Raw genomic sequence first — 26530 nt, 5'->3', positions numbered from 1 at the left:
AGGGAAATTAGAAAGCAAGAACAGAAACTCCAGTTGCCAGCCAGACAGCTGAATTCAGGTGTGAGAGAGCCTAGGTATTTTACTATTTTACCTCTCTGTAGCATTCATGAACAAGCTTTCAAAAAATAAATACAAACAGTTTATCCAAGAGTTAGAAGATTTGCAAGTGAACAGGGAGAACACAGGTGAGACCACTTTCCCAATCAACATCTGCTACTTGAAGAAACATTTCTGAAATAGGGTGTGTACTTTCACTGCTAATTACAAGAAGTGAAAAAGTCAAGTTCTGAAATGCAGATAATTGAGATCATCACCATATTAATTGATTTCAAGACAAACAGCACAACTGCTGATAGCTTCAAACACACATTTAAGTCTGCTGAAGGTTTAATAGTCTGCAAGCTACACTGTGACTTTTGTTTCATAGTGTAGGGTTCCACGCAGCCCATGCAGGCAGTGGATATGGTTTATCTCCTCATACACTGCACACCTCAATCTGATATACTGGCATTTGAGACCTGACTCAAGAATGAAGATCAACATGTAACTTAATTGGGATCTCATGAGAAAACCCAATTAACCCAGAATTAACCACCTCCATTTCATTACTAAAACAACTCACTGGCCATAAAAAAAGAAATCTAACATACTTACAAAGATATCAGTAACCGTTTTGAGTGCCTTCTCTTTTCTTTGCATGAATTCATCATCCTGAAAGACATTAGTGGTGATAATTAAAAATACCAGGTATGGAGACTAAATGTCAAACATTCTAACGATCCTGTGAAACAAAGCTGTCAAACAATTTCTGAGTTGCCCAATGATTTGGTGAAATGTTAGTGATTTGCTGTAACAAGAAAAGTACTTGCTTCTGCCTTCAGATGGGAGATAGATCATCAAAACTGTGTCCAGATCAGCAGCCTGGCTGCTCTCTGCTCAGGCAGACACAAAAGCAGTCCCAGCCCACTACTGGGATCTCCAATCTTTAATACACTATTAAGAAATGAAGCTGAGATAGACTTGATATGGAAAAGAGAAGTTTCCTCTACTGTTTAGTTTCTAAGCATTAAAGATAATAATTTAAAAAAAATTAAAATCAAAACTACCCCAAGTTAATAAAATCGATGCATCCCAATACAATGGACATCTGCCTTTAATTGTGTTACTAAGGGACAAAACTTGGGTTCTAGATGTTAAAAATGGAATTGCCTTTTGATATGTATGAACAGAACTGATGGCTTTGCACTACAGGCACATATCCAAGCTCATTTAATCTCTCCTCCTCTACCAATGAAACTTCATATCATTGCTGAAGAACAGTTATTGAATGAAGTTTTTTACAAATCTAGTTTTCAAGAACAAATTTTGGAGTTTGGATATAGGAAGACAAGAGCTCTCTTTCAGCACTTTGAAAGAAACCCCAAATTATGGAATATTAACAGCAAATTAGTTCTCCATTAACTACATTAGCCTCTCCACAGCATGTTGGGTGTTTCTGAACAGCTAGAAAGACACAAAAATACCAAATACTGCAGAAAACTAAGGCAATCATTAGGCAAAAGTTAGCCAGAATCTACAAAATTTCTGTCACAATAATGCCTCATTTTTTTTCCCAGATAAATTTGTAGGGGATTCCTCTAGGACTAATTCATAAAACAATGGCAAGAGCAACTGTGGTGAAGTGTGCAGATTTCAGAGCTGTGAGGCTGGTACTGCAACTGAACATCTGACATATTATAACAGAAAGAAGAACTGCCTTGATCTTACCTCTGGCAGTCTGTGAGTTTTTTGAAACTGTGATATAGAGTAAGAACGGACATAATCTCCCATTTCTTCCCTTGTTTCTATTGCACGTTTCACCAGCCACTGAAAAAAAAAAAACTGTATTAGCTGAAAACAAAAGAATAATAGCAGCAAGCACCAAACTACTGCCTAATTTTTTAATACATGATAAAAGCTAAAAGCACATTTTTAAGCACAGAAATGAGAGCATGTGATTTATTTGTAAACATGGCAACTCTTTGGCCTAATCCTAACAAAATGTGTCAGTATTTGCTACTATATAAACATTTCTTTTTCTCCTGTGCATATGTTTCTCCTATGAAATCCTCCTACTATAGATCACTCACTGGTTTAAAATTAGACTACAGCTCCACCAGGAACAGACATATCTTCAAGCCTATGAAGTGTTCATGAAGAACCCATGCCTGTGCAAGAAAAAAGGCTTCTTCTGACATTTATAAGACCACACAAAAAGCCACAAAATACTGAAGTACATTTTAAACAATGTTGGAGAAGATAAATCTTGCAGGCTGTTGACAGCCTGTACAGGAGGTCACAGAAGAGATGAGATCAATTGTGGGATCCAAGTTTGAACCAACAACTGTTTCCTGTGCTATAACCATGAACCCCTGGAAAGTGAGGGGAACATGATGACAACAAGAGATGAAAATGAAGACTATTAATTACCAAGCACATCTCAACACAAGACTGTATACATACTTTTGCCTGTGATCATCTGCAGAATTTATTAGGAAGAACAACAATATTTCTGCCCAACAGAATATTTGTTAGATTTTTTTAAAACCTTTTTTTTTTAAGTTCTGCTGCAGTCTATGGCAGTGAGCCAACTCAGCCTAATTTCTTCCTGTAGGGAAGGATCCATCTAAATTTTTGCATGGTGCAAGAGCTAATGGGACACAGTGCCAGACTTAAGAGCAAGCATTTGCAGTATTTGAAAACTGATTTGAGATTTACAGATAGCAAGTGGAATCTTGATTTTAACAGGGCATTGAATAAAGTACCACTATCAAATACATAATTCCTACATTGTGTAGTCAGCATTTTATATTTCGCATGGTCTTTTTCAGAACACAGTATTCTGGTGACACAAACAAGTTTTCTTGAAAGTCTTGTTTGGGATGAAATGAGGAGCCTGCAGTATGTGGAGCATGCAGAACTTCACAGGGACCTGACAGAAAGCCACAATTTTTAAACCAAGATCCTCTCCATACCAAAAACTAAGCACATCAAAAAAGACTTGTATGGGTCATCTCTACCACCTACTGGCCAGCTACAAATACTGCTCTTGGAGAAACCCAGAAGTAGATTTCCTCCCTGTTTGGAATTAGTATTTCTCCTTTCCAGAAGCAATATCCCAAACCAGGATTTGGGATAAAGCAGGTGAGAGAAAAGAACACCAAGTGCTATTGTTTTTACAGGAGGAGGAACATATTTCCTAGGAAAGAAGCCTAGTGTTTGATAAATGTAACCATTCATTGCCATCCAGTGACCAGGGCAAGAAACTCACCTAGGTTGATTTTTTTTTCTGTGTAGAAAATAAGGGTTCAGAAGAAAAAACTCACATTAGCAAGATACAAACTTTCCACTTTAAGCAACATCATCAGAGCCTGAAAGCTGTGTAAGAGTAGCACACACCACAGAATGTTTTGTGGGGAGTGCAGTTAAGTGTGGTTTTCCTTAGGAGCCTCCAACTAGAAGATAACAGGAAAGAGCACCAGGAAGTTTTCCCCACTTCTTACAGACTGAAATTTAGATTCTTCTTACTTGCTAAATTCCTTTACAAGCATGAGGTAAGGAGATATTTAATGGAAAAGAAACTTGCTTAACAATCTTAATTTTCCCTATCTGTCAAAGATACCTCTCTGTGTGTAGATGAAAGGAAAATCAAAAAATGGTAACAACATGCCAAAGATTCTCAAAATACCACATGTAACTGGAATACATCAAGTGTTAGCTACAATCTTAATAAACTTGAGAACGAGGCACATGGTCAGTTAGTGGTGCTCCACAAATACACAGTAAGAGGATCACTTGACAGAGCACAGTTTTTAAGTTACAGGAAATAAGGAAGAATTATGCTTAAAGAAATGACCCCAGTGGCTTTTGCCTTACTCATATCCTTCTGATTCAAGGTCTACCTGCATAACTTACTCCATAAGCTTAAACACAGACTGTAAGGTATTTGCTCTATTTCCTAGTCTGCCCAAGCAGACTATCAGATTCCACAACAAGATTAAACTTAGGTTTCTTTAAGCAAGCATTCCACAATAGGCACAATCTGACTCCATTGCAAAGAATTCAGAGAGTTTGTTTTGTTTACTTTCTAAACATGGATCAAACAATACTTAAAAATTCTATCATCCATAATGTTACTTCATTCTTTAAAAACATTAATTCAGACTACTTCTCTGTGCTTATTTATTCTGAAGTTAAATAAAGAGTCAAACAATAATTCAAAGCTTTGTTCTATTTTTTATGCACGTTTTATGGCCTTTTTCAGCAAAGTATCAATACACCATGAAATTATTACCTGTACAACAGGAAATATATGAATGAAATCCAGTCCCTGGATCTGATGTGGTTCCAAACGATGTGGACACTTCATTTTTGGTAATACTGACACGATTTTTTCAGTTAAGGCACTATTATAAAAACAACAAAAAGACAGATGTATATTTGCTACAATTTTCTTTTGTAAATTACAGATTATTTTTGCAAACATAGTAGTTCAAAGGTTCCCTCTAGTAACTTCCACTATATATAGTGAAAAGCAATCAAACTCCTTTACAAAACAGCTTTTATAGGCACTATTTATATCATCAGTCTGTGAAGAGGTGATTAAGCCCTACTTACAGGCTCCTACCTTGGAAATTCATTTAACTACTACAGAAAATTTCAAGATCTGTATGTCTGGACAGATAAAATATCCATATAAAATACACCTAAAAACATCTTTGCATGTTATAGGGTACACCCAAAATGAAGAGACAGTAGCTTTAAGAACAGTTACACTAAGTAAGAGATGTGCACTCCAAGGGAGTCCAGAAGCAAATGTAAGGACTTAAAACTTTATTTAGCAGAACTCTCAAAATAAATATTGATGTTACTCCTGAAACTTTTTGAATTTAAATACATACTGCACTTAAAAGCTAAATACACACTTCACATACTTTTCAAGTGACTAAAACTGAATTTGCTGGCAGCAATCTCATTCTAGAGCTCAATAAGAGCTGATTAAATGAAAGGATTACCCTGCCACAAGGGATCCATCTGCAAGGAATTCATCCTGTTTCCACTGAATACCTAATTTTAAGGCAAGAATTTTTTTTGCTGTCAGTGTTGGCAAGTACAATTTTAAAGCAGGTGTAACTACTGAGAAAGAAAACTTTACTTAGAAAACCAAAGCTATTTCCCCATGAAGGAAAAAAATGAACTGGTCCAGTACTGACCTCACTGATATTTAGTACTGTCCAAATGGACAACTAAGATCCTGGAAGAACAAAAGGGGATCAAGAGATATGAGACAGTGACCAAAATCTGGGAATAGAACCTGAAATGTTTTACTTCCTAACGGGAAGTGAAGCACAATCAAAGCAAATGCAATTAAAACAAAAACTATTTATCAATAGATGCAAGATCCTCTCCTAATGTATGCTTCCATGCTTATTTCAGCCCAGCAATTAAATAACAGGACACCATCACAATGGTGTAACACCATCACTTTGTAATAATACTAAGAAAACACAATTTAACTTTTTTTTAGCTTGAAATCACCACAGAAGCCCTGAGCCTCAACCAACACAAACATTACATGGACATGAAAACAGCCTATGCTCCTATGATTCTGAAGACTTTAGATTTACAAATAAATCATTGTTGCTGTTTTGGGAGAGAAGCCTGCTTTTTTTGTGCCAGTTTTGCATTCAGTCAGCTGGAAAAATAACAGAAGATTTTGAGAACAACTTAACTATTTCCTACCCTGTTGTTTTTAAGGATAACAGTGATAAAATACTACCACTACCATTTTCATTCCTAGTCTCCACTTAGTTCTTTGCACTCAGCAATGCTTTATGTAATTAGTTATCTATGGTGATTTGAGTGTCCCCAAATGCAATTGCAATACCCACAAATATTTATTTTGAAAAACCTTGCCAATGTTCTATGACTTTCAAGAAAACACAGAAAGATGTTCTTTTTAACTACACTGAGTAAATAAGTCTCTTCATGCCACTGTAACTTATCAGGCTAAACTTATTTCCTGCAAATTCTAATTATGGCTCTTTTATCACAGATACGCATACAGAAATAATGGACTTTAGAATGTGTTCCCATTCCCAGCACAAACAATGTCTATAACCACCCTGGTACAGGAATTAGCTAGCTTATGAGCAAATTCCATGCATAAGAAATGAATCAAAACAAAATGTTCTCACTGGGTCACCCTGAGGAAGGAAATCCTCCTCCTCAGTATGGGGCAGGTAACTATTTTGGCAACAGTGACATGCTTTAAATTCTGTTTGCTGATGCCTACAATTCCAACCCAGAACCACAAAAGGGAGTCAGAGGTTATTTACACAGTAGAACTGCAGACACAGGGAACTCAGGGAAGGTCTTGTAATGTTGCACTCCAGCTTCCAGCAGCGTGGTCTCCCTCTGCCCTTTGCTTTGGCCTCTGCATCATCCCCTTGTGCCAGCACAAGCATCTGTACAACTGCACAGAGAACTGGATCCAGGAATTCATTCATGTTAAAACTATTTTCTTTTTTTTTTTTCTTTTGGGTTTTGGTTTTTTGGGGTTTTTTTTGGTAGGTTTTAATTTGGATCAGTTCCCAATTCAGTTCAGTGTGGAGCCACATAAATGCTCTCAGTGCTTAGTAGGGATATAAGAACATGGCAGCCCAAAGGGAATAGCCCTGCCTTTTTTGAAATAAGCTTCTTTCTAGATTTAGAATTTGTGGAATTACAGTCTGAGAAACGCAGAAACGTGTGCACTGTTTTGTAAACAGGCAGTCCTCAAAAGCAGGAAATTTGAACTAAAACTCATTCTTAGAAACACAGCAGGTAATTTCCACCTCCCCACCCACTTTTTATTTTCTAAGAAAAAGAAGAGAAATCCCACACTTGCCATTTAATCAACTTACATTTTTTGACCAATAGTAGAGTTTTCCTGAAATAATAAATCCACGTCAATATCAAAGCTGCAGGTAGTGATACACCACGTCATGCCTCCCACCACCTGGCAAAGGAGCAACAAAATGGTCAGGGCCATTTTAAACTGAAGAGGTAAACCCAAATACATCTTTGAGGCTTTATTTATTTTAGAAACTACATCTCAGTAATCTCACCATCCTCAGTATCCTCTCTGCTCTAAGACAGACTCAGATATCATAACCATACCAACTTCATACAATACTATACACAATACACGTGTACAAGAAGACAGAAACTAATCCAGCAGTTATTGACAATCTAAAGTCCTCTCTTAGCTTTATATATTAGTTTTGAAACAGCTGTAAGATTGAAAAAAGAAAACCAAAGAAACAAAAGGATAAAACAGAACAGTATGTTAAATGTCATGACCTCTAAAAAGTGACCCTATCAAAGTTTTATCAAGGATCATAATTACTGCAGTCTTATATTTACCTTTTTATACACACCTTTGCTACTATTATATCTTGCTTCCTGACACATGCAACACAACGTGCTAGACACAGTATCAGCACAGCAAAAGAAATCCCCAGCTTTGCAGAAATCTCTACTTCAGGCCCTATTCTGACATGGGCATATTTAAACTCCTGAGCCTTTTCATCAATTTTACATAAATATTTAAAGACAACCTTGTATAAACATGTGCAAGATAACCTAAACGTATGCAAAGGCAAAGAAAAGAAAAAGGGATTAAAATGTGGAATAACATGCCATAATCACACAACAAATTAGGAACCTTGGTTTTTAACAAGGTTTCTGACATATTCCCCCTCTCACTCCCCCCTCTATGATAACCTACATATCCCTTTTGCATTAGTAGTGTGATCATTTTCAGTAGCAAGGCTCATTTCGGTGAGGTTGGGCACTGTCAGGAAATGGTAACTTTGCAATTTTATTTAAGTAACTAAAAGTGTTTTCTGCACATAAATGCAACAAGGTTACATCCTAAGGCAGTCTCCTTGAAACTTCTCTGTCTGTGAGCACAGACTCCTGAGCAGCGACTGTTAGCAATACCAAGGAGTTTGAATAAAATAAAATAAAATTGAATTGCAAAGTGAGGCTGTGCTATGATCAAAGAGAGAGCAGAAAACAGAAGAATCCATTTCAAGGCTGCTGTAGTTCTGTGTTTTCAAAGCTTGGTTCAGGAATTTCTCACAGAGTCAGCATTAAAGCAATTCAGAAATTTCTCTTCAACCTGAACTTTGCTCACTGTTAGCATCACACACTTCCTGTCTAGGACAATGAAAGGTTAACAAATATGACATTTTAAAGATATGTAAAAACAGCCCCAAAATAATCTCACCAGGCTGTTCCATTCTTACACAGACACTTCCTCATTTCTCATCAATGCTGTTTTTAAAATTACCATGCTATCTCCAAGTGTCCAAAGACTCCAAGTATCCAAAGACTAGCTATTCTAACTGCTGTTGGGAGAGAGAGGAAAATTCCCTGCACACAACTCTAGTATAGGCCATGGCACCCAAAAAAAGCAGACAGCAGTTAGTTCGCATCCAACTGTCTCCTCTAAAACAGGCCTTGCTGCACAAAATTATCTTTCAAGACTGAGGAGGTCCTGTCTGTCTGAAATTAGGTCATTTGCAGAATTATTCACACAGGGAAGCCTCATAGGTTGCAACTGTCTTTTATAAAGTCTCTTATACCTAAAAGAGGGGTTTGAAATATTGTAATGGCCTCACCTTGTCAAATGGTGATAACCCCTTGATTCTTGCTCGAAAATACCCAGCAGCCACCAACAGTTCCAAGATTTCAGTCAACTTAATGTTTTGTTCCTCATCTTCTCTTGTTTCAACCTGACAAACAAACAACAAAACAGTAATTCAGTTTTTCTGAACTCATTTTGAATTCTAATTTAAATTCATTTTGAAGAATGAGCATTTTCCGAGCCTTGGCACAGACCACATATCAGGGGAAACCTGCCTTCCATTAGCACCTTGGTTGTTCATTTGAAAGACTTTCAAGAAGCAGGTAACACATTTCTACATGGACTTAACATCACATATTTTCACCCAGTTAAATACTTTAATCTGCTTTTGCTATTCAAACTCCTGGTCCACTGCTTGCCTCTAGCTACTAAGATTGTCCTATTGCCATAAGCCAGTTAATTTATTCTCCATTTCACAGATTTCTTTCAATTTCAGGGTTCATAAACTCACACACCTCAATTTAACCTCTATCCCAGCCGAAACCAGGACACGCTTCTCTAATCCTTCTACAAAAACAGGAGGAGACGCTCACACAGAATTCCACTTTTTGGGCAATGCGATTTCAAAGCACGGCAGTAACAAAAGTAAAGTGTGACGGGCAGCCCGGACCGCCACAGTGCTCCGAAGCCTCACCAGCACAGCCAGCCCGTCCCAGGGCTTTTGTCCCCACCTTACAGGACGAAACCCCACAGCTCCGGGGACACGCGTGATTTCCTAGAGGCACAGAGCTCCCAAGCACCTCGGCCCTAGGCCGGAGAGCGGTAACAGGGCTCCAGGTCTGCCCCGAGGGGCTGCAGGGATCCACCTGCACACCCTCCCCACCTCCAACCCTCTGGGCACCCTCCTTCTCTCCGCTCCCTCCCACGGGAACCCGGCGAGCCGGGCTGGCAGCGGGGACACGGGAAGGCGATGGTGCACCGAAGGTGACCGTCATAGCGCTGCCGGCAGCCCCACAGGCCTCCCCGCGACCCCCGCGCCCAGCCCGCTGCGCGGCACCGACCCCCGCGCTCCCGGCGAGGGCCGGGACCCAGGGGAAGGAGCAGGCGGGGATCCCGGGGACACCGATGCGGCGGGGCCGGAGCATCAGCGGCCGCGCCTCGGCAGCGCCCGGGGGACGGGGAGCTGGGAGAAACGCGGCTCCGGTACCTCCTGCGGGGCCTGGCGCTCCTGTCCCCGCGGGACCCCCATCGCCCTCCGCCGCCGGCCGCGCCGCTGTCACGTCCTCTCCCCGCCGCCGCAGCGCCCCGGCGAAGGGGTGTTCCCGGCCGGCGGCTGCCGGGTTCCCCCGCCCCCGCTCAATGGTTCGCCCGCACCCTCCTTGCGTACAAGCGCATCCGGGCCGTGCCATTCGCGGCCGAGGGGTGCCGGGGAAGGAGGGCGGCGGCTCATGTGACTGACTGGCTGCGCGGAGCGCAACGGCCGCGGCCCCGCCCGCGGGCTGAGCCCTTGGGGGCACCCCCGGGTGCCCCCGTGCCCGTGGCCCCTCGGAGCGCGGCTCCTCCCCGCGGGGCCCGGGCACTTCCCCTGCGCGGCGCTGCCCTTCGCCCGCCGCTCTTTCCTCCCTTTTTTCCTTTTGCAAGGGGTCCTGAGGCCTCCCGCCAGCATGGAGGACAAGTTACTGAGCGCTCTGACTGCGAGGCGCCTCACGGCCGCTCATGCCCCGCTGGGCGCTGACACTTCTCATTGCCAGCCGTGTTTCCTTTGGTGACCTAACAGCTGAAGTGGGATTTAATTCTGGTTTTTCTCCCCTGCACACAGGTCACAGAATCACTGAATCCATTAGGTTGGAAAAGACCTCTGAGATCAGCAGGTCCAACATCAAACACCACCATGTCAACTGGACCTTGGCATCAAGGGCCATTTCCAGGCTTTCCTTAAACACTTCCAGGGACGGTGTCTCCACCACTTCCCTAAGCAATTAATTCCAATATCTAATCACGCTTTCTGTGAAGAAATTTTTGCTAATACCCAGCTAAACCACCCCGGCACAGCTTAAGATTACATCCTCCCATCCTGTCGCTTGTTGCCTGGGAGAAGAGCCCGGCCCCCACCTGGCTGCACCCTCCTGTCAGGGAGCTGCAGGGAGACAAGGTCACCCTGGGCCTCCCCCAGGCCAAACACCCCCCACTCCCTCGGCTGCTGCTCATCCGATTGTGCTCCAGTCCCACAGCAAGAAACCCCACAATCTGTGCTGGCTGTGGCTCATGGCATGTCACGGGGCCATGTCTGAGCATCCCCTGGTGGGAAGGTGGATGTGCTGGAGCCTGGGTTCCCACCCTGGCTTTGGCAGCACCAAAACACCATTCTCCTGCTACAGATCAGGCAGACCCTGCAGCAGGATGGGTGTGCTGGGGCCTGGATGCTGTGCCCAGGCTGGTTGCCAACACACGTTGTATTCGTGAATAAAATCACACCAATGCACAGCGATTTGATGGGCTGAACGGCTGGAGAGCAAACCATGGCAGCATTTCATGGGTAGCATTCTTGTTGGCGATGGCTTAGGAAATACCCGACAGGGGTGTCTTTTCAAGTCTATCACAGGTGTTCTCTTTCCAGACTCTTCGCCACACACAGAATATTAAAAAAAAAAATAACCTTGCACTCAGCTGTGGCTGGAAGCATCTCAATAGGGTGAAGGAACAGGAGTGCAGCATTCCCATCCTTTGGAAGGCAGTAGATCAAAATAATACTAATACTAGTACTACTACTACTACTACTACTACTAATAATAGAAGAAATAGGCCAGACCAGCTCAGGCCATGTACTGGTGTAACCACAGGCCACATCTTAATTAGAGTTGCAAAACACTGTTCCACAGCCCCAGAGGTTAATGTGGTCACCACAGCAATACGGGCTTCCTGTGTTTTGTCTGCCTTCTCTTCACAAAGAACTGTATGGCTCTAATTTGAATGCCATGCAGAGGAAGACTGAAGCCGTCAAAAAGCAGGGACAAAGAGAAGGCTTGAAACAGGAGAGTGTTAGGAAGGGATGTAGATGATCTTCAGATGAAGCAGCAAGTGCAGGTTGTAAGGTAACTGCTGAGAAGAAGCATCAACTTTAAAAAAGTTTTTTCTGAACCATGATGCAGTCATAAAATTCATTTTCAAAGAAACACAATAAATAAAAATGATAAATAAAAAGCCAAAGGTAGTATGAATTAGGGGCTTAAGTAGTAACTGAGTATCAGACAAGGGAGGGAACTAAATTACCCTGGGAAATGGATGTTTCTCTGGCTTTTTAAAGCACAGTAAGGCAAAGGAGGGAGACAGGGGCAGTTAACTCCTATGAACTTTAAAACTCATGCAGTTGCCCCCCGAAATCACAAAGCTGACTTGAAATGATGCAGTTACAGAAATGTAATAGGTTCTTCTAACTCGCTCTATGTCTTTGAGACCACAAGGACTGGAAACATTTTTTTCCTTTATAGGCTGGAATTTTCCTTCATCTGCATCTTTCCTTCATGTAGTTAGGAAAGAAAAGAAAAAGGTATGAAAATACAAAAATCTGTGGTCATTACAACTCATCTTGGATCACTTGAACTTCAATAAAATACTTTGCAAAAGCATTGCTTCCCATCACCTAATTGTGATGCAAATTCACTCAGTTACCCAGACAGAGCTGTTGTCCCCTATGACATTTGGATAATCAATCTTCTAAATACCAATTAGTTTTAAAAAGAGTCCCAAGAGAGGTACCATCAAAAAAAGAAAAACCTCCATTCCTTCAGATTTTTTGATTTTGTGCTTGCAAATCTCTAGCAGATTCAGCTTAGGCTTACTTTTCCCTTTCCCTACTTTATTTTGATCTGTGAAGGTAAGTGAGCTCTGGTTCTTGGTGCAGCTGCTTTCAGCAATCCTGTCTTGATTTTTCTATTTCATTAATCTTGATCCCACAAAGCTGAGCTAAAAAGCTTCTTCATTTTTTATATAGCCATGTGATTAATTTTGCTGCTCAGCCTGGACTTGTGACAACATTAAACTCAGTCACCACTGAAAATGTAGCAGTAGATCTCACTGTATCTTTTAGCACATATTTCTTTCTTCTTGTAATAAGAATAAAAGCATCAGATGGAGTTGTAACAGCAGCAGCAAGGGCCCCACTGTTTGTACAGCAGACACAGTTAGATAAAGTAACTTCAGTGACTTTCCAATGTTCTCTATTCTGAGAAAGCCTAAAAGATTTATTTCCATTCTGCATGATAGATAAAATAAAGCATGTATAACTTCCTGTGCAATGGTCCTTTGTACAGCATCTTCTCGTGAGGGTGCAGTGTTCTTTTAAGGGTACCATAAAACAAAGTGTCACTGACAAATCTCGGAGTAAATGGAAAGGATCTCAGTGGTTGTATCAGGCCATGGACCTCGATACTGCCATGACTGCATCTTCCCAGTTAGATTCCTACTTACAGGAGAAGCTGAAGCCACTTGTAGGGAACTAAGCCCAAGCCTTCCAAACTCAGTATCAGATTTTGCATTGTTTTCTGTGGCTCATATCCTGAGTGGGCTCTTTGTCTTCTCATTTTGTTGCCTAGCAGTCCCAGCACAGAGATCACTTCCATCCTGATCCCTAATGAAATGATTCCTGTGATGAAGGTTTTCATCCAGGTTTCTGGAATTAGCAGTACTGTTGGCTAGAGCACAAGTATGTTCCTCTGCATGCATTTCCTCTTTTGTTGTCTTGGTTGTATCCCATCTCCTTACAGTTACTCAGTTCCCCTTCATCTCTTTCCTGAGATGTCGTAGGCATAGAGAAACATTCAGTGGGCAATTGCAAATTCCCAGTTATTGTCAGTGAAAGTGAGACTGTGCACTGTGAAATGAAAAAGTCACAGGCCTGTTACAGAGGCCACTGTGTTAGGGGCTGCAGCAGACCATTGCATCCCATCAGACCAGCTGATATTCTTTGTAAGGTATTGTGTCCTTTCAGCACTCACATATAACAGGAAATAGTGGTGTTTTAAACATGCACACTGTTGTACCCATGGGTGACATTTAGATGGTCCAGTCCAGTCAAGGTCCTGCTTAGTCCCTCCTCTGAAAAATTCCTATTTTCAGCACTTAATAGTTTAAAAAATACAGGCAGACAGGAAGACTTTTTTTTTCTTGAAAATTATGTTTGTGTCATTTTTAATATTGTTTTGTAAGATTGGCAATATGAACACAAACATTTTTAGCTCATTTACTTGGAAGAGGAAAGACTTTGTGGCATGTGGAATTTGTAGAGGAAAAGGTAATCCAATAATGGAAATATTGAGATTCTAGTAAGAAAACAAAATCACAGCTCCCTCATAGTCTACATGACAGAACTTGACAGAACTGGTGGCTGGTCCTCTCTACAATTTCATCTGTGCCAGACATAGAAGTCTGCCTGGAGAGTAATGAGAATTTTATAATTAAATATGTGATGAATATAAAGTTTTTACCAGACTTCTCTTTCTGTATTGTCATGATTTTGATCATATAACTCAAAGACTGTAGTCACAATATGCAAGTAGCCAATAATTTTGGGTATTTCAACTTTTGAGAGGCTGGATTTTCAGAGAGTGCTACTGTGCTCTCTTTGAAAATCAGGCTGCTGAGGAGTTTCTCAGTTTCTACGTGGGGGCACACTGCAAAGTCCAGGCAAGGACAGGCACAGCACACCTTGACACAAAGTAGTCACCCACAGAGATGTTTGTTTGGGACAGTGCCTTTGCACATCTGTCCTGAAAGTCTCAGGTCACCTGTAGCTGTTGTGCTCAAAATAAATTAATCTCCAGGAGAATGAAGTGGATCTTTCTAACTCGCATATTATATTATCCATGTGACAACTAACTAAATGTGACTCACTGAGCCTCGACCTGAGAAGGAAGAAACAAAATGAGAACCTTTGCACTGTAAGTGCATCACAGACTCATTGATTTGGGCCAGGATATTAAATTTCAGATCACAGCTCTGTGAAGAAATGCTTTCCTTCATTTTTTAATTGAGACTGAGCAAATCTGATATGGAATTGTTGGAAAACAAAATGCCCAGGAACTTATAATATATTTGTGAAAGGTAAAACTTCTCCGAACAGAATCTCTAGTAAGATTTACTTGAAGTTCAAAGAGTAAGAGACTACAGGTCACTGGATTACTGAATTACAAATCCTTACAAAGGGGCAGAGAGGTGTATATTTTCACTGTGGCATTCTTAGGCAAAATATATGGATTTAGACTTTACCTTCTACATGCCATAATACTATGACACATCCTTCACTTAAAATAGTTGTAAGAATGAAATTTAATTTCCCAATGGAGTGAGAGAGTCTGAAACAGTAACAGACTTCTCACAGGTACACCTCACTCCCAAGAGAATGATGATCTAAGACAGAGGAGTCTTTTTAGCTTGTCTTCTTCCATGTTGATTTTTTGAAAGAGAATTGAAAAGGCAGATGAGTGGTAAGAGAAGCAAGATAAAAAAGACAGAACTGTAGAGATGCGAGGTGAGCACTGGAAGGAAGTGTAACCTTGGGCAGAGCTAAGCAAAAAGAAAAATAGCCTGCAGAAAAAAAAAAAAAAGGCTGTGTACCATCTGGATAGACATCCAGCCTTTAAGTTTAACATCAGTAATTTATACATGTGTGCATTTTGAAATTAAACAGTCCCACCAAGATATGTTTTTTAGGAATTTTAGCCTGACTGCAACTTAACCCTAAATGAAAAAGCAAACTTTGCTGCTATTCACTACCACTCCCTCAGTCTTCAGACTGAGCAGGGGATTCTAAGCAGGGGATTCTGGCGTAATCCAGAACTGCCAGTAGAGCCACGTGTCTTTTAAAGAATCAAATCTTGCTTACACGCAGGCAGACACTTGACAAATGGTGGCAGAGCACCCTCTGGTGACAGCAGGGACACCGCTGTGTTCTGCTGCCAGCAGGAAATGCTTCCCGCAGTACGGGCGGTGCTCTGCATGTGGTTCATTTAGTAAGTTTTAATTCATTATTCGGTTATACATAAGGAGTACAAGAGTGAGCGTCCTGGAAACAAATCAGGGATGACAGTGACCTTACTTCTGTCTCTTAAATCACCGAGTTCTTGTAATTTGAATCAAGTATTTTCTGAATTGTTCTGAGACATTTTTAGGAGGCTTTGGAGCAGGTTTTATGGGCACCATGAAATGCAGCCCCAAGTTTTATTGCAGTGGACAGTTCAAGGCTTTTCAGTGTGATCCAAGTGTTTTCTTACAGTGTTCAAGAAACTTGGCTGAGCTGTCTTTTCAAAGATTTTCTTTTTCCACAGAAGCAATTATTAAGAAAAATGAATTACCTTTTGCTGTTCTAGCTATTCAGAAGTAAGGAAAAAGGATGGATCTTAACCTAACTATTATTTGCAAATCATGCCTCATTTCAGTACAAATAGAACCCAAATACACTAACAAATAAAATAAACATTTTTTCTGAAAGGATTCTTCATCTCAATGCTGATGGCACCCATTTCATTAAAATTCAAGGGCAGGCTAATGTGAGCTTCATCAGGAGTTAATAAAAGCAGTTAGTGTTTATAATAACTTTAGGAACCACTTTCTAGAATTTTAGTCTGCAAAGAACTGGTTTTCTAAGGCTGGGGTTTGTGCAGACTGATTCTCTCACACTTCAAAAGTTGTGCAAAGCCCCTAAACATCAGGGAACCTTGCCAAAAAACTAGGTAAAGGTAAAAAATGTTGAAACCATGGAAGTTCTTAATTGTAATTAAGTATGTAGTTCGTGACAAAATGGTCATGTAATTACCAAATTATTTTTTAATTTACCATATGAATCTGGTTCACATAATATTGATTTCATCTTTTATTTAGTAAGATAATACAGCATTACATCTCCAAAGTGTAAAGATAGTCCTCAGAATGTCACCTAGCATAAAACTGAATAGCATGTCTGAATAAGTCAGCACAGAGCATCTCATGATCACCATGAAAGAAAAGTGATATGTTGTGCTTCCTCCCAGCATCTCACAACAGTGGGTGGAAAAATTGAAGAAAACCTTTGTTTCTTAATTAAAACAGAGACTTTCACCTAATCCCTTGATTCTGGGAGCTAGGCTATAAACAAACATCAAATATTGCAAGGCTCATAATAACGATAAGAATTGTCAATGCCTTATTATGCAACTTCACATCCTTTATACAGGGCCACTCAGGAGAAAGATCTACCTCTAAGATTGTCAGCATTTTTCTTATCAGTCACCTCAAAAGCAGCAGCATGGCTGACTCCAGTGACTGTGTTGGATTTTTTTTGTAGTTCAAGGCTAATGAAGTCTTTTGTTGTAGAATTCTCCTAGCAAATCCTCCACTGTCTCCAGTAGTTCATATCCTCATGATTTTGAAAGTCTGGAAGTAATACATTTGGAGTTACACTGCTTATCTCCAAGGCATGCCCTCTTATCTGGAACTGTGCCTTCTAGAAACAAGGTGGAAAAGGATGCCTTGTAATTTCCATGACTTTTGAAATTAGGAGGAAAGTTCCTACAGGTACACACACACCTGGGGTATGCCATGTGCTGCCCAGCACAGTTTGTTTGGAATGGCTGTTAAAGCCACAGCTCAGTCACAAGGCAAATTTTACAGACTCTGCAAGCTCTGCTGCCCACTGCTGCTGCCTTCTTTCTTGGGATCCATGTTAGTTTTACTCACTATAAGAAATAGACATGCAGCTACATCCTGGTTCCTAAATCTGTCTCTGTGAGGGAAAATAACCTCTTCCAGCTTCCCATCTCTCGGCCTTGCTCTAACAACTTCCCATACTCCAGGCTGTGATGTCTGCAGCTGTAGAGATGTGTTTCTTCTCTTACTCAGACTTTTTGTAAACTAAAAAGCCATGCCAAACTCTTCATTTCCTACAGATGGACTCAACAGAAATTACTTCCTTTCACTTTGGGAAGCCTGGGGCTGGTGGGAAGCTGAGCAGTGAGCATGGAGCAGTGCCATAACTGGAGCCATGGGGAGCAGAAATGACTGAATCCAAGAACTGCTTCTAGGGAGGAGATGAAGTTGCTCCCATTAATTCAGGGACTATCGCTTCCACCAAAGGAATAATTAACCTTTTACCTTGCCTACTGTTATACTGAGCTTAAAGCTATTTCTCTGTCTTCATCTCTTCTGCTGATACTATCTCCCAGTTCCCTTTTTACTGCAGATTTAAGGACAAATCTGACAGTGCATTTTCCTTTTTGTCAGTCTTTTCTTCCTTAACTGGCTGTCATCTAGTCAATCCATTGACTGTACTCTTCCCTTTGTATAGCAAAAAAGAATCCTGCAATTTTTTTGATTTAGAAAGTAGGATGAATTGTGTGCATATGCTCTATCAGAACATCACATCAGGATTCGCCTGCTTTTATTTCTGGAAATGAAGTGAAGCAGCATGTTTCACAGTGGCTCAGAGAAAACAGGTCTGTGCTGGTCTGTGAGAGACAGAACAGTCAAGCCTGCTTTCAGGAAGACAAAGTGAACTGGGAGTTCCAAAGTGAGAAGGACAGCAGTGGCTCTTGTGCCATGCAGTAAGTTAGAACTACCAAATACCAGTAATTTTCCATGAACTTGCCAACACACAGAATTTCAATTGTTGAACCAGTTTTGAAGAGATTTTAGCTCATGAAGTCTTCCTCCACATATGCTGGGTGATTGTGCATAAGAGTAGATGTTCTCAGGAGAGCATCCATTTGTTTCATAGGAGAAACTGAGGAAACAAAGAAATGCATGGGAAAGGGTTAGATTCAGAACAAGTATTTAAAATATTTTATGGAGAAATAAAGCATAAAGGAAAAAAAAAATCAATATCTCTCGCCTTAGACAATGGTCAACTCTAGCCCAACTCTTTTGCAAAGTGTTTTATATAACTCTTTCATTTTCAGAGTCTTTTGTTCCACATCTCATATTGAGGTTTTTCAGGAGATCTGGACATGAGTTTGACTGTCACTACGTTCTGCCCACCAGACCACATTCCTGTGCTACCCAAATGCTGGACAAGACTTTTTCACATACATCTTGTTGCCCTGAGGGAGGTTGTTCTACTAAGGAACCACCTCATTGATGTTCCATTCTGATGCTTCTTCACTGACCTCCATATCAAATTCACCCCATTTATAAAGCAGAATGAAACTTTCTAACTGCCTGGTCTGCACTTAACTCAGTATCTGAAAATTGAGCTACATTTTTTTCAGCTGTATAGTTCATAACTTAGCTTTGATAGCAGCAGATATTCTGAGATCAGAATATCAGCAATTTTATTGTTTGGACTTAAGAAGACATAGACTATATCTTGCTTTTTCTACATCTGTACTGATCATCAGCCCTTTTAGTACTTAAAAAAAAAAAATCAGAAAAGCAAGGAGATTGAAAGCATTGCCATGAGGAAAGATTTAATACCAGAGTAGTAAACTGCCACTGACAAGAACCTATTCTTGACATGGTAGAGTAAAAACATACTGTTTGTAATAAATATACATAACTGTAATATCATTTACCTTTCAAGGCCATTAGATTATCTAAATACAACATTTATGTTAATCTTCAAGTATCACTTTATCTTCCACTGTAATTTTGCTAGTGCTCTCAAGCCAAAGCCTGCTGTAGTCAAAGGAAAGTTTTGTTGTTTTGTATTAAATCAGGCCAAAGAATTAAGTCATTGAGTCAAAGCTGGAAACATAGGAAGCAATAGAAAATGTCATGCTTTTACAGACTTCCTGTCTCTAACTGCACTCATCAGTAGCAGAATATATTCCACTTTTGACATCTTTTTCCATAAGCAAACTATTTTTTTAATTCATACCCTAAATATACATATGTATTTCTGGGGTTTTTTTGAGTGGATGCAGTTCAGTTAGTTGAGTGTCTTTTTTTTTTTTTTTCCAGGATGCAACCCATTATCCACACTGAGTCTTACTTTTTAGATGCAGTGAAAATGCCAGGATCAAGTAAATAGAGTTGAAGGAACTTCCTGATATATGGAATGAAAGGAGATGACGATCCATCTGCTCCAGCACTCTCTGCCTGATAAAGTGATGGTGCTTCCCTTGCACAAAATAAGAGATGGCATAAATACTGATTTCTTTTCAAGCCCTTGTTCTATGTACTTTTATGCTGGGTGGAAAAATGTGATTTTCCAGGATCTGTTTGAAGGAACATAGGGCAATAGTCAAAAAGAACATGAGCAAAAGTGGGAGGAAGATGAAGAAGGAAAATGTGCCCAAAGAATGGTGGCATTATTTAGCTTGGTGTTGCTGGAGTATTCACAAGGTGTGACAGGAATAGAACGCTCTCTTGGATGAAGTAAGGAGGCACAGGACACAAATCTTATGAACACAAATTTCCTTTCTGTCCTTTACAACACAGTAAAATTGTGTTAGAGTTGGAAGGGCTTTGGCAAGCCGTACCTGAGCACATCAGAGCTCTTTCCCAGGCCTGCAGGCCAGGTTCTCTTACTTAACAGCAGATGGCAGTGAAGTTAAACAAATGAGTGGAAATAAGTCGAGAAAATATGTTTTGTCTGGTAGCTGGTGCTGCTGCAGATAGCTCAGAGAGCTCTGGGCATTTTCAGACAGTGCAAGGTTGATTTCCTATGCAGAGATCTCCTGTAGCATATTCAGGAGGCAGAAAATATTAATTTATCCATAGCTGTTTGTAGTCCAAGTCATGTTTATTTTGTTTATGATGTCTTTGGTGACAGTAGAACAGAGAGAATCTGTTATAATTTCTTTCTTACATCCTTCCTTCCTACATTTAAAATTTATGCATAGCTGAACATATGAGGATGAAGCTCAGTTTCAAGTGAGTAAATTTTTATTCTTTATTATGTCTTGTGCTTCGAGACAATGAAGATACAGCATATGGGTTGCTTTAAAACTTTTACATTCCAATTATTTTTTGCTACCAAAAATTTGTGTAGCAAAGAACAGAGATTGAGAGTAAACTTTTACAGTCTTGCCTTACACTTTAAATTAGCCTCACTTCTGGTGGCAGGATGGGAGAGAGGCCTGTTTGTTTTGCAATTTCCATCAGGCAAATGATGGAACTGTTAGTACAGATATTTGATTGCAGCTTCTAAGTTCCTTGCCTAAAGTGAAAAAGGGATGAAAAGATATTAGGGATATCTACATAATGTCATTAATAGCTTAGTTCCATGGCAGTGTCATGAAAAAAAGGTGCTTGTGTGGTCTGGGATTTCCAGTCAGATGCTAGACCATCAAATAGAGGATCTACTTCCCTTATTTATTGCTTGTGCTCGATCCACCCGAGGAAACCCAGGAGAACTCTCCCTCCCTCACATACCAAGGTAATCACTCAATCCTGTAGGATCATGCAAAGCACTGAGGAGTGCCTTGAATATGTACCTCAAAGGCCCAGAACTTCATTTCAAAACCCCTTCAAGACAAAGCAAGCTCTGGGTGAAGCCTTGGCTGTTCTCAGTGCTGACCTGAGTGTCACTACTAGGACAGCAGGAGGAGAGGAACCAGAGGAACATTTCTTGCCCTCTTCTTTTGGATCACTAATGCTCTGCAATACAGACTGGAACTCCGCAGTCCTGTTCTTAAGAGAGGTGCCAGGCCAGTGGGACTGCTCTGAGAAGGGAGGGCTGCTCCCAGGAGTTTGATGGTTTGATGCCTTATTGTGACATCCATAACACATATTCTTTTTTCAAGCTCATATTCACGCATGCTATAGTCTTAATATGCTTTTAATCTTCCTGTTGTATTAAAACTTTTAGTTAAAAAATTCACATGACACCCCAGCAGACATATTTATAACAAGCAAGGGCACAGGCCTCAATCACTTGTGAAGAAGCAGCCCTTCATAATCTGTCAGTCAATCCATGCACAAAATGCACAGAGCATCAATTTCTTTTTAGGTTATTCACTGTGACTTCTGTATCTGCCAATAAATCTCAAATACAGGTCAAAGAATATGTAGCTCAAGTAAATCTATAAATGTAGCAGAAAAGCTTCACTAACTACCTCAGATTGCCAAAGCTGAGGTCATTTCCTTGTTGTGAAAAATACCGAGTCCATAAATTATTTTTATCACCTCTGGGGCAATGAAAACAGCTTCCCACAGATGCTGAAAGTATGATATGTTTTTTATTTTATATCAGAACACCACTTTTACACAGCTCTTAAAATACAAGGTCCAAGATTCTGCTTGTGCTTTAAGGCCCCAATTCAGCAACATATTAAAACAGATGCTTCAGGTCCTGACATTAAACACGTGCCAAAGTGCTTTGTTGCATAGTCACAAATTGCTGAATGGGAGCCTAAAGACTAAATCTTTTTCCCATGAAATTCTGAATTTACCTTCTGTTTTTCTTCAAGGAAAATAAGGCATTTATTCAAACATAATATATATAAACTTCCAAAAACATTCAAAAATCTTTGTCTTTCAGAGGTCACGGGGTGAGCCACAGCTCTGGAAGTAAACCTTGGACAGAAATTGATGCAGCATTTTTTGCAACAGTTTAACTGGTGTTTACTTAAGATCTAGTTAATGTTTATTTCCACAAAGAAAATAAAAATCCTTTGAACATGTGAAAACATAAGCATGAATGGTGAATGTCCTACAGAGAACTTTGGAGAAAACACTGAATTAACTTACAGTACATTTGTTAAACATGAGCAGCTCTAATAATGACATTTCATTTAACAATGCCCTTTGTCTTTTCAGTTCATCAGTTACCTATTTCAGTAATGAACTGCAGTCATACCATTCTGATTTTCTCCTAATGTAAAGGCTGAGATCACTTCACTTGCAGTGAAGCGTGATGCTATTATTCTGTTTGTGGCTTAGGAAAAAAAAGCTATAGAATATATCACAATTGCAATTGGCTAACAAATATTAAAGTCTGTGATCAGTAAAGATATCAATAACTTTGTTTAGCTATTAATGGAAATAAGTAAAATAAAAAAAATGGTTGAAAATGCTCAGAATATCTATTTCATGAGCAGAGGAGCAAGTATTCATCTGGGAAAAAAATGAACCGCGCATTAAACGTTATTTTAATTTTTTATCAAGAATCCATGCATAGAACTTAACATCAACATTTTCAGATAGGATGGATATTCTCAGTTGCAAAAATAAAATGGAGTTGCCTGCCTATGTAAGGATTTTCTAAAGAACTAGAAGAAGTCAGATTAAATGGATAATATCCCACTTTGCACTATGTAAACACAAGAGAGATAAAAAATATCATAGGTCTACTCGATATGATCCATAAGTCTTACAAGGGGTAATGGAGCTTCCTTTTACTCATTTGCCTCTCTCTTTTTTTCTTAGATTTCAAAAGCTTTTTCATTGCCTTTCTAGCTGCAAAAGAGATATTTTACCCAGGCTGCCGTTTTCACTTTTCTATTCATCGTGATCCATTCAAAATATTTTCAGAGCTCACCAAAAACATTTAATTAGCAGCCAGTGGTGTCCAGCATTTCATAATCTTTTCCCAACTGAACCAAAACTGCACAATTTACAATAGATCTTTGGAAAACTGCTTTTTACTGTGTGCTGCATCTATAGATCTCTCTCAATTACCCACAGTAAATTTAGGCATTGTACAAGAGCAAATTTTACAGTCCATGAAGAGATGAAGTGAAATCTAGATGAAATTCATTGTGACAGATTCTCAGTTAGTGCCCTGATGTGTCTGTATTACAGAAGATAGACATTCTATTAGCATGGAAGCTCCCATAATGGACTGTGAATCATTTCAGGTAATAGAGATGCCAACTGGAATGACTGAAAAGCACTATTGAATTCCATTAGAGCTCTTTGTTTTTAAATCAGTCATTTCTTTGTGAATATCCAACTATATACTTCTTGACCTTAGCTGAGAGTAATAATTGTGAACTAATATTACAAAACATTAATCTGAGTTACTGTTCAATTAATGTTTCTGTTTGAGGGTTATTTTTATGCTGCAAATGTGAGGGAGACTGTGGCTTGTATTACAAATATGTATTTGGACTTGAGCTAGTACAGAATGAAATTTTCACTTATATTTCTCTCTCCACTGTATTCAGTCTCATCTCATTAGCTGTTAAAAGATTCAGGTATTGGCTTTTCTTTTTCCATGTCATCCTACCAGAATAAAATAACTATAATCAACAAATCTATAAAGATAAACATTTTTATAAGAGATGCCACAAATAGTCTTCTTTCATTTCGGTGCTTGGTTAATTATCAGCAAAATAACTAACACCATATCCTCTTACCCAAACAGCTCCACCTTATCTATCAATCATGTATGATTTATCAGACTTGATAATTGCTTGGATAATTAACACAGAATTTAGGTTTATTCAGTCTGCTGAATCCTCAGAAATGCTGGCATAATTGCCATTTGTGTAGTAGATGAAGTTATGAATAATTCTTTTTCACATAAATATGAAGGCTGGATTGCAGGCAGCACAATTTCCTCACCCACAGCTATTAATGCAGATATTATGTCACACAAGGCTTATGGTATTGTCACATATTAACTATATGTACATAGTTCAAGTAATTAAAATGAAAATAAAGGGAAAATCTTTGCCTTTGTTTGTAGGCACTGCATGCTTCTCTTGTGAAGAAGTACAGAAGGAGAATGCAGGAAAATTAGTCTGCTCGGTACAGAAGCAACCAGATTTGAGTCCCTGTAATATTCACACATAAATCCTTTGGGAAGCCTTTAAAGAGAGTAGGTTCTGTATCTTCTGTCTACGATCATCTATTTTCACATCAGAATGAGCAACATTATCCTTATATACCAGAGTTTCTGTGTCTACAGCTTGAAAATGAGCCTCTCCTTACTGCTGTAATGACAGGTGTAAGATTAACTTTGTTAGGTGTCTAGCCACTCATGCAAACTAAATTAAATTAATGGAACAAATTTCTCTCATAATTAAGATAAAAATTCATGTCAGCTGTAACCTTGCTGTACACTAATTATATACAAATGATTTATCATCTGCTTCGCCCAGAATATTAATCCTCAACTCATTGATAACTGCAGCCAGTGTTAAGAGATGAGAGTTGATTAACTATGACAGATTGGGCAACCACAGTATCAAGTGCCTGAACAACCAGTGAAACCAATAATATTCAAATAACATTTCATATTTAAAAATGCATTCCCATGGAAACAGATGCATGTTTAATGAGGGATATGGAGATTATTTCAATAATGACTGATATTGGAAGAGTGGGCAGAACTAATCAATAATAATTAAGTCCTTAGCCTGGATAAGGTATGGTTTTATAAAGCAGGTTATGTACACATTAGTGAGGTACTAGTTCAGGCCATGTCCTGAATGTCTACCTATAATGTCTTCATGTATTGCTGTTGGTTATTTATTTTCCTATTGCAGCAGATATTAAAGAGTTTACAGAAGTTAAAAAGTCTACAGTCTAGTCTTGGGTCCCACCAGCTCAAATAAAAAGAAGAAACTGATGCCACCAACTGTCAACTTTGAAAGTCAACTCCTGCAGTAATTCTGCTTTGGGAAGTTCCTTTATAAAAATGTCATTCTACCAAAAACCCCAAACAACACTTGAAGCATCACCTGTTCAGAAGGGCACTCATTAATCTCTCGGAATATGATGTTGTATTTTTACTTAAAATCAAAATTATTAAAATTAACTTGTAAACCTTAAAAAAGTTGTTATTAATTTTAACAGGTGATATGTATTTGGGCAAGATTGTTAGTTAATAATGTATCCTTTGATAAATAAAAAGAAGAACAAAATTGCAGACATCTCAAAGATTTTCAAGTTAGGTCTTGGGCCTTTTTAGTACTAATTCTGTCTCCCCAGGACAGCGTTTTTAAACTAATTGCTCATTGAGGCTCCAAGAATCCCTGTCAGAATGAAGAAAAAACCCAGTCTTGTTCCTAAGCACTAATAAGGCACAACTAGCCAGCTGGATGAACTAAGTAATATTGTAAATTAATTACTTTCATGAAAAGCTGGTGTCTCTGAAGACAAGTTATGTATGAGAAGGAAACATAAATACTAATATAAAACTGAAGACAATTGCTAAATCAATACAGAGCATGAACCTGTTATTCCCAGTGGCCAGGTGGGACAAGCCCTGTGAAACAAGCCCAGGGATGGAGTTCCTGGTCTGCAGGGAGTGTAGTGATGGCACAGAGTGGGGACAGGTCCCCAGAGCTGCCCCCCACCCAGGCACTGCAGCCACAGCTCAGGCTTTCCTGCTCACCAGACTGCTTCCATTCTGACACAGAGGAAAAATCCAAGAAATTGGCCCCTGTCCTGTGGCTGCTCAGGGCCTGGGTTCCTGAGAGCCAAGCTTTCTCTGTCTGCTCATCCTTAGTATGGGGACACCAATTGCATTGGAACTGGAGAGGCCTATTTCACATAGACTACACCAGGATTATGCCTTAAATGAGAGTTTGAGCCCTTTCTTCTGCTCCCACGTTCCTTAACACCCACTCAGCCTCTGACTGGATACAGGTATTCCTGCACAGGTATCTCCCAAGCTTGGCTTGGATAACAATTTGAGCTCCTGCTGGGGGCTGTGGAGCCAGCTGAACGCCAGCCATGGCAAGGACGGGCTGGACACAGAAGATGGTGTGGTGCTGCAGGTGCTTTGTGGTGACCTTGTAGGCTGGTACTGAGCACACAAAGCTCTAGAAACACCCAGCATTGCTCCCAGCCCAGCTTCAGCTGCCAGGAGAACCACAACACCAGAGCCCAGCCACCCCAGCACCAGAACTCTCAACATGTGGATATAGACTCAGCCTCTCAAAGACTATTTGAATCACCAGCCTAGGAAGCAAATATTCTATTTCATGATAATGG

General features: G+C 39.9%; 1 protein-coding gene across 1 annotated transcript in view; it reads right to left on the bottom strand.

Annotated features, from left to right (window-relative positions):
* CCDC93 (coiled-coil domain containing 93) overlaps nucleotides 1–9994 on the bottom strand; it is a 35112-nt gene extending 25118 nt beyond the window's left edge. The window contains exons 1-6 of the mRNA XM_053947811.1: nucleotides 9882–9994; nucleotides 8709–8822; nucleotides 6945–7039; nucleotides 4334–4445; nucleotides 1768–1866; nucleotides 655–711 (exon numbers count right to left, since the gene is read on the bottom strand). Of these exons, the coding sequence (XP_053803786.1) occupies nucleotides 655–711; nucleotides 1768–1866; nucleotides 4334–4445; nucleotides 6945–7039; nucleotides 8709–8822; nucleotides 9882–9923 (519 nt within the window). The 5' untranslated portion in view covers nucleotides 9924–9994. The remainder of the gene's footprint in view (nucleotides 1–654; nucleotides 712–1767; nucleotides 1867–4333; nucleotides 4446–6944; nucleotides 7040–8708; nucleotides 8823–9881) is intronic.
* Between the last annotated feature and the right edge of the window lie 16536 nt (nucleotides 9995–26530).

The sequence above is a fragment of the Vidua chalybeata genome, chromosome 7, assembly GCF_026979565.1.
Source record: "Vidua chalybeata isolate OUT-0048 chromosome 7, bVidCha1 merged haplotype, whole genome shotgun sequence".
NCBI classification, from domain to species: domain Eukaryota; kingdom Metazoa; phylum Chordata; class Aves; order Passeriformes; family Viduidae; genus Vidua; species Vidua chalybeata.
Note: the sequence above shows the minus strand (reverse complement) of the source record. Positions and strands in the feature narration are given on the sequence as shown.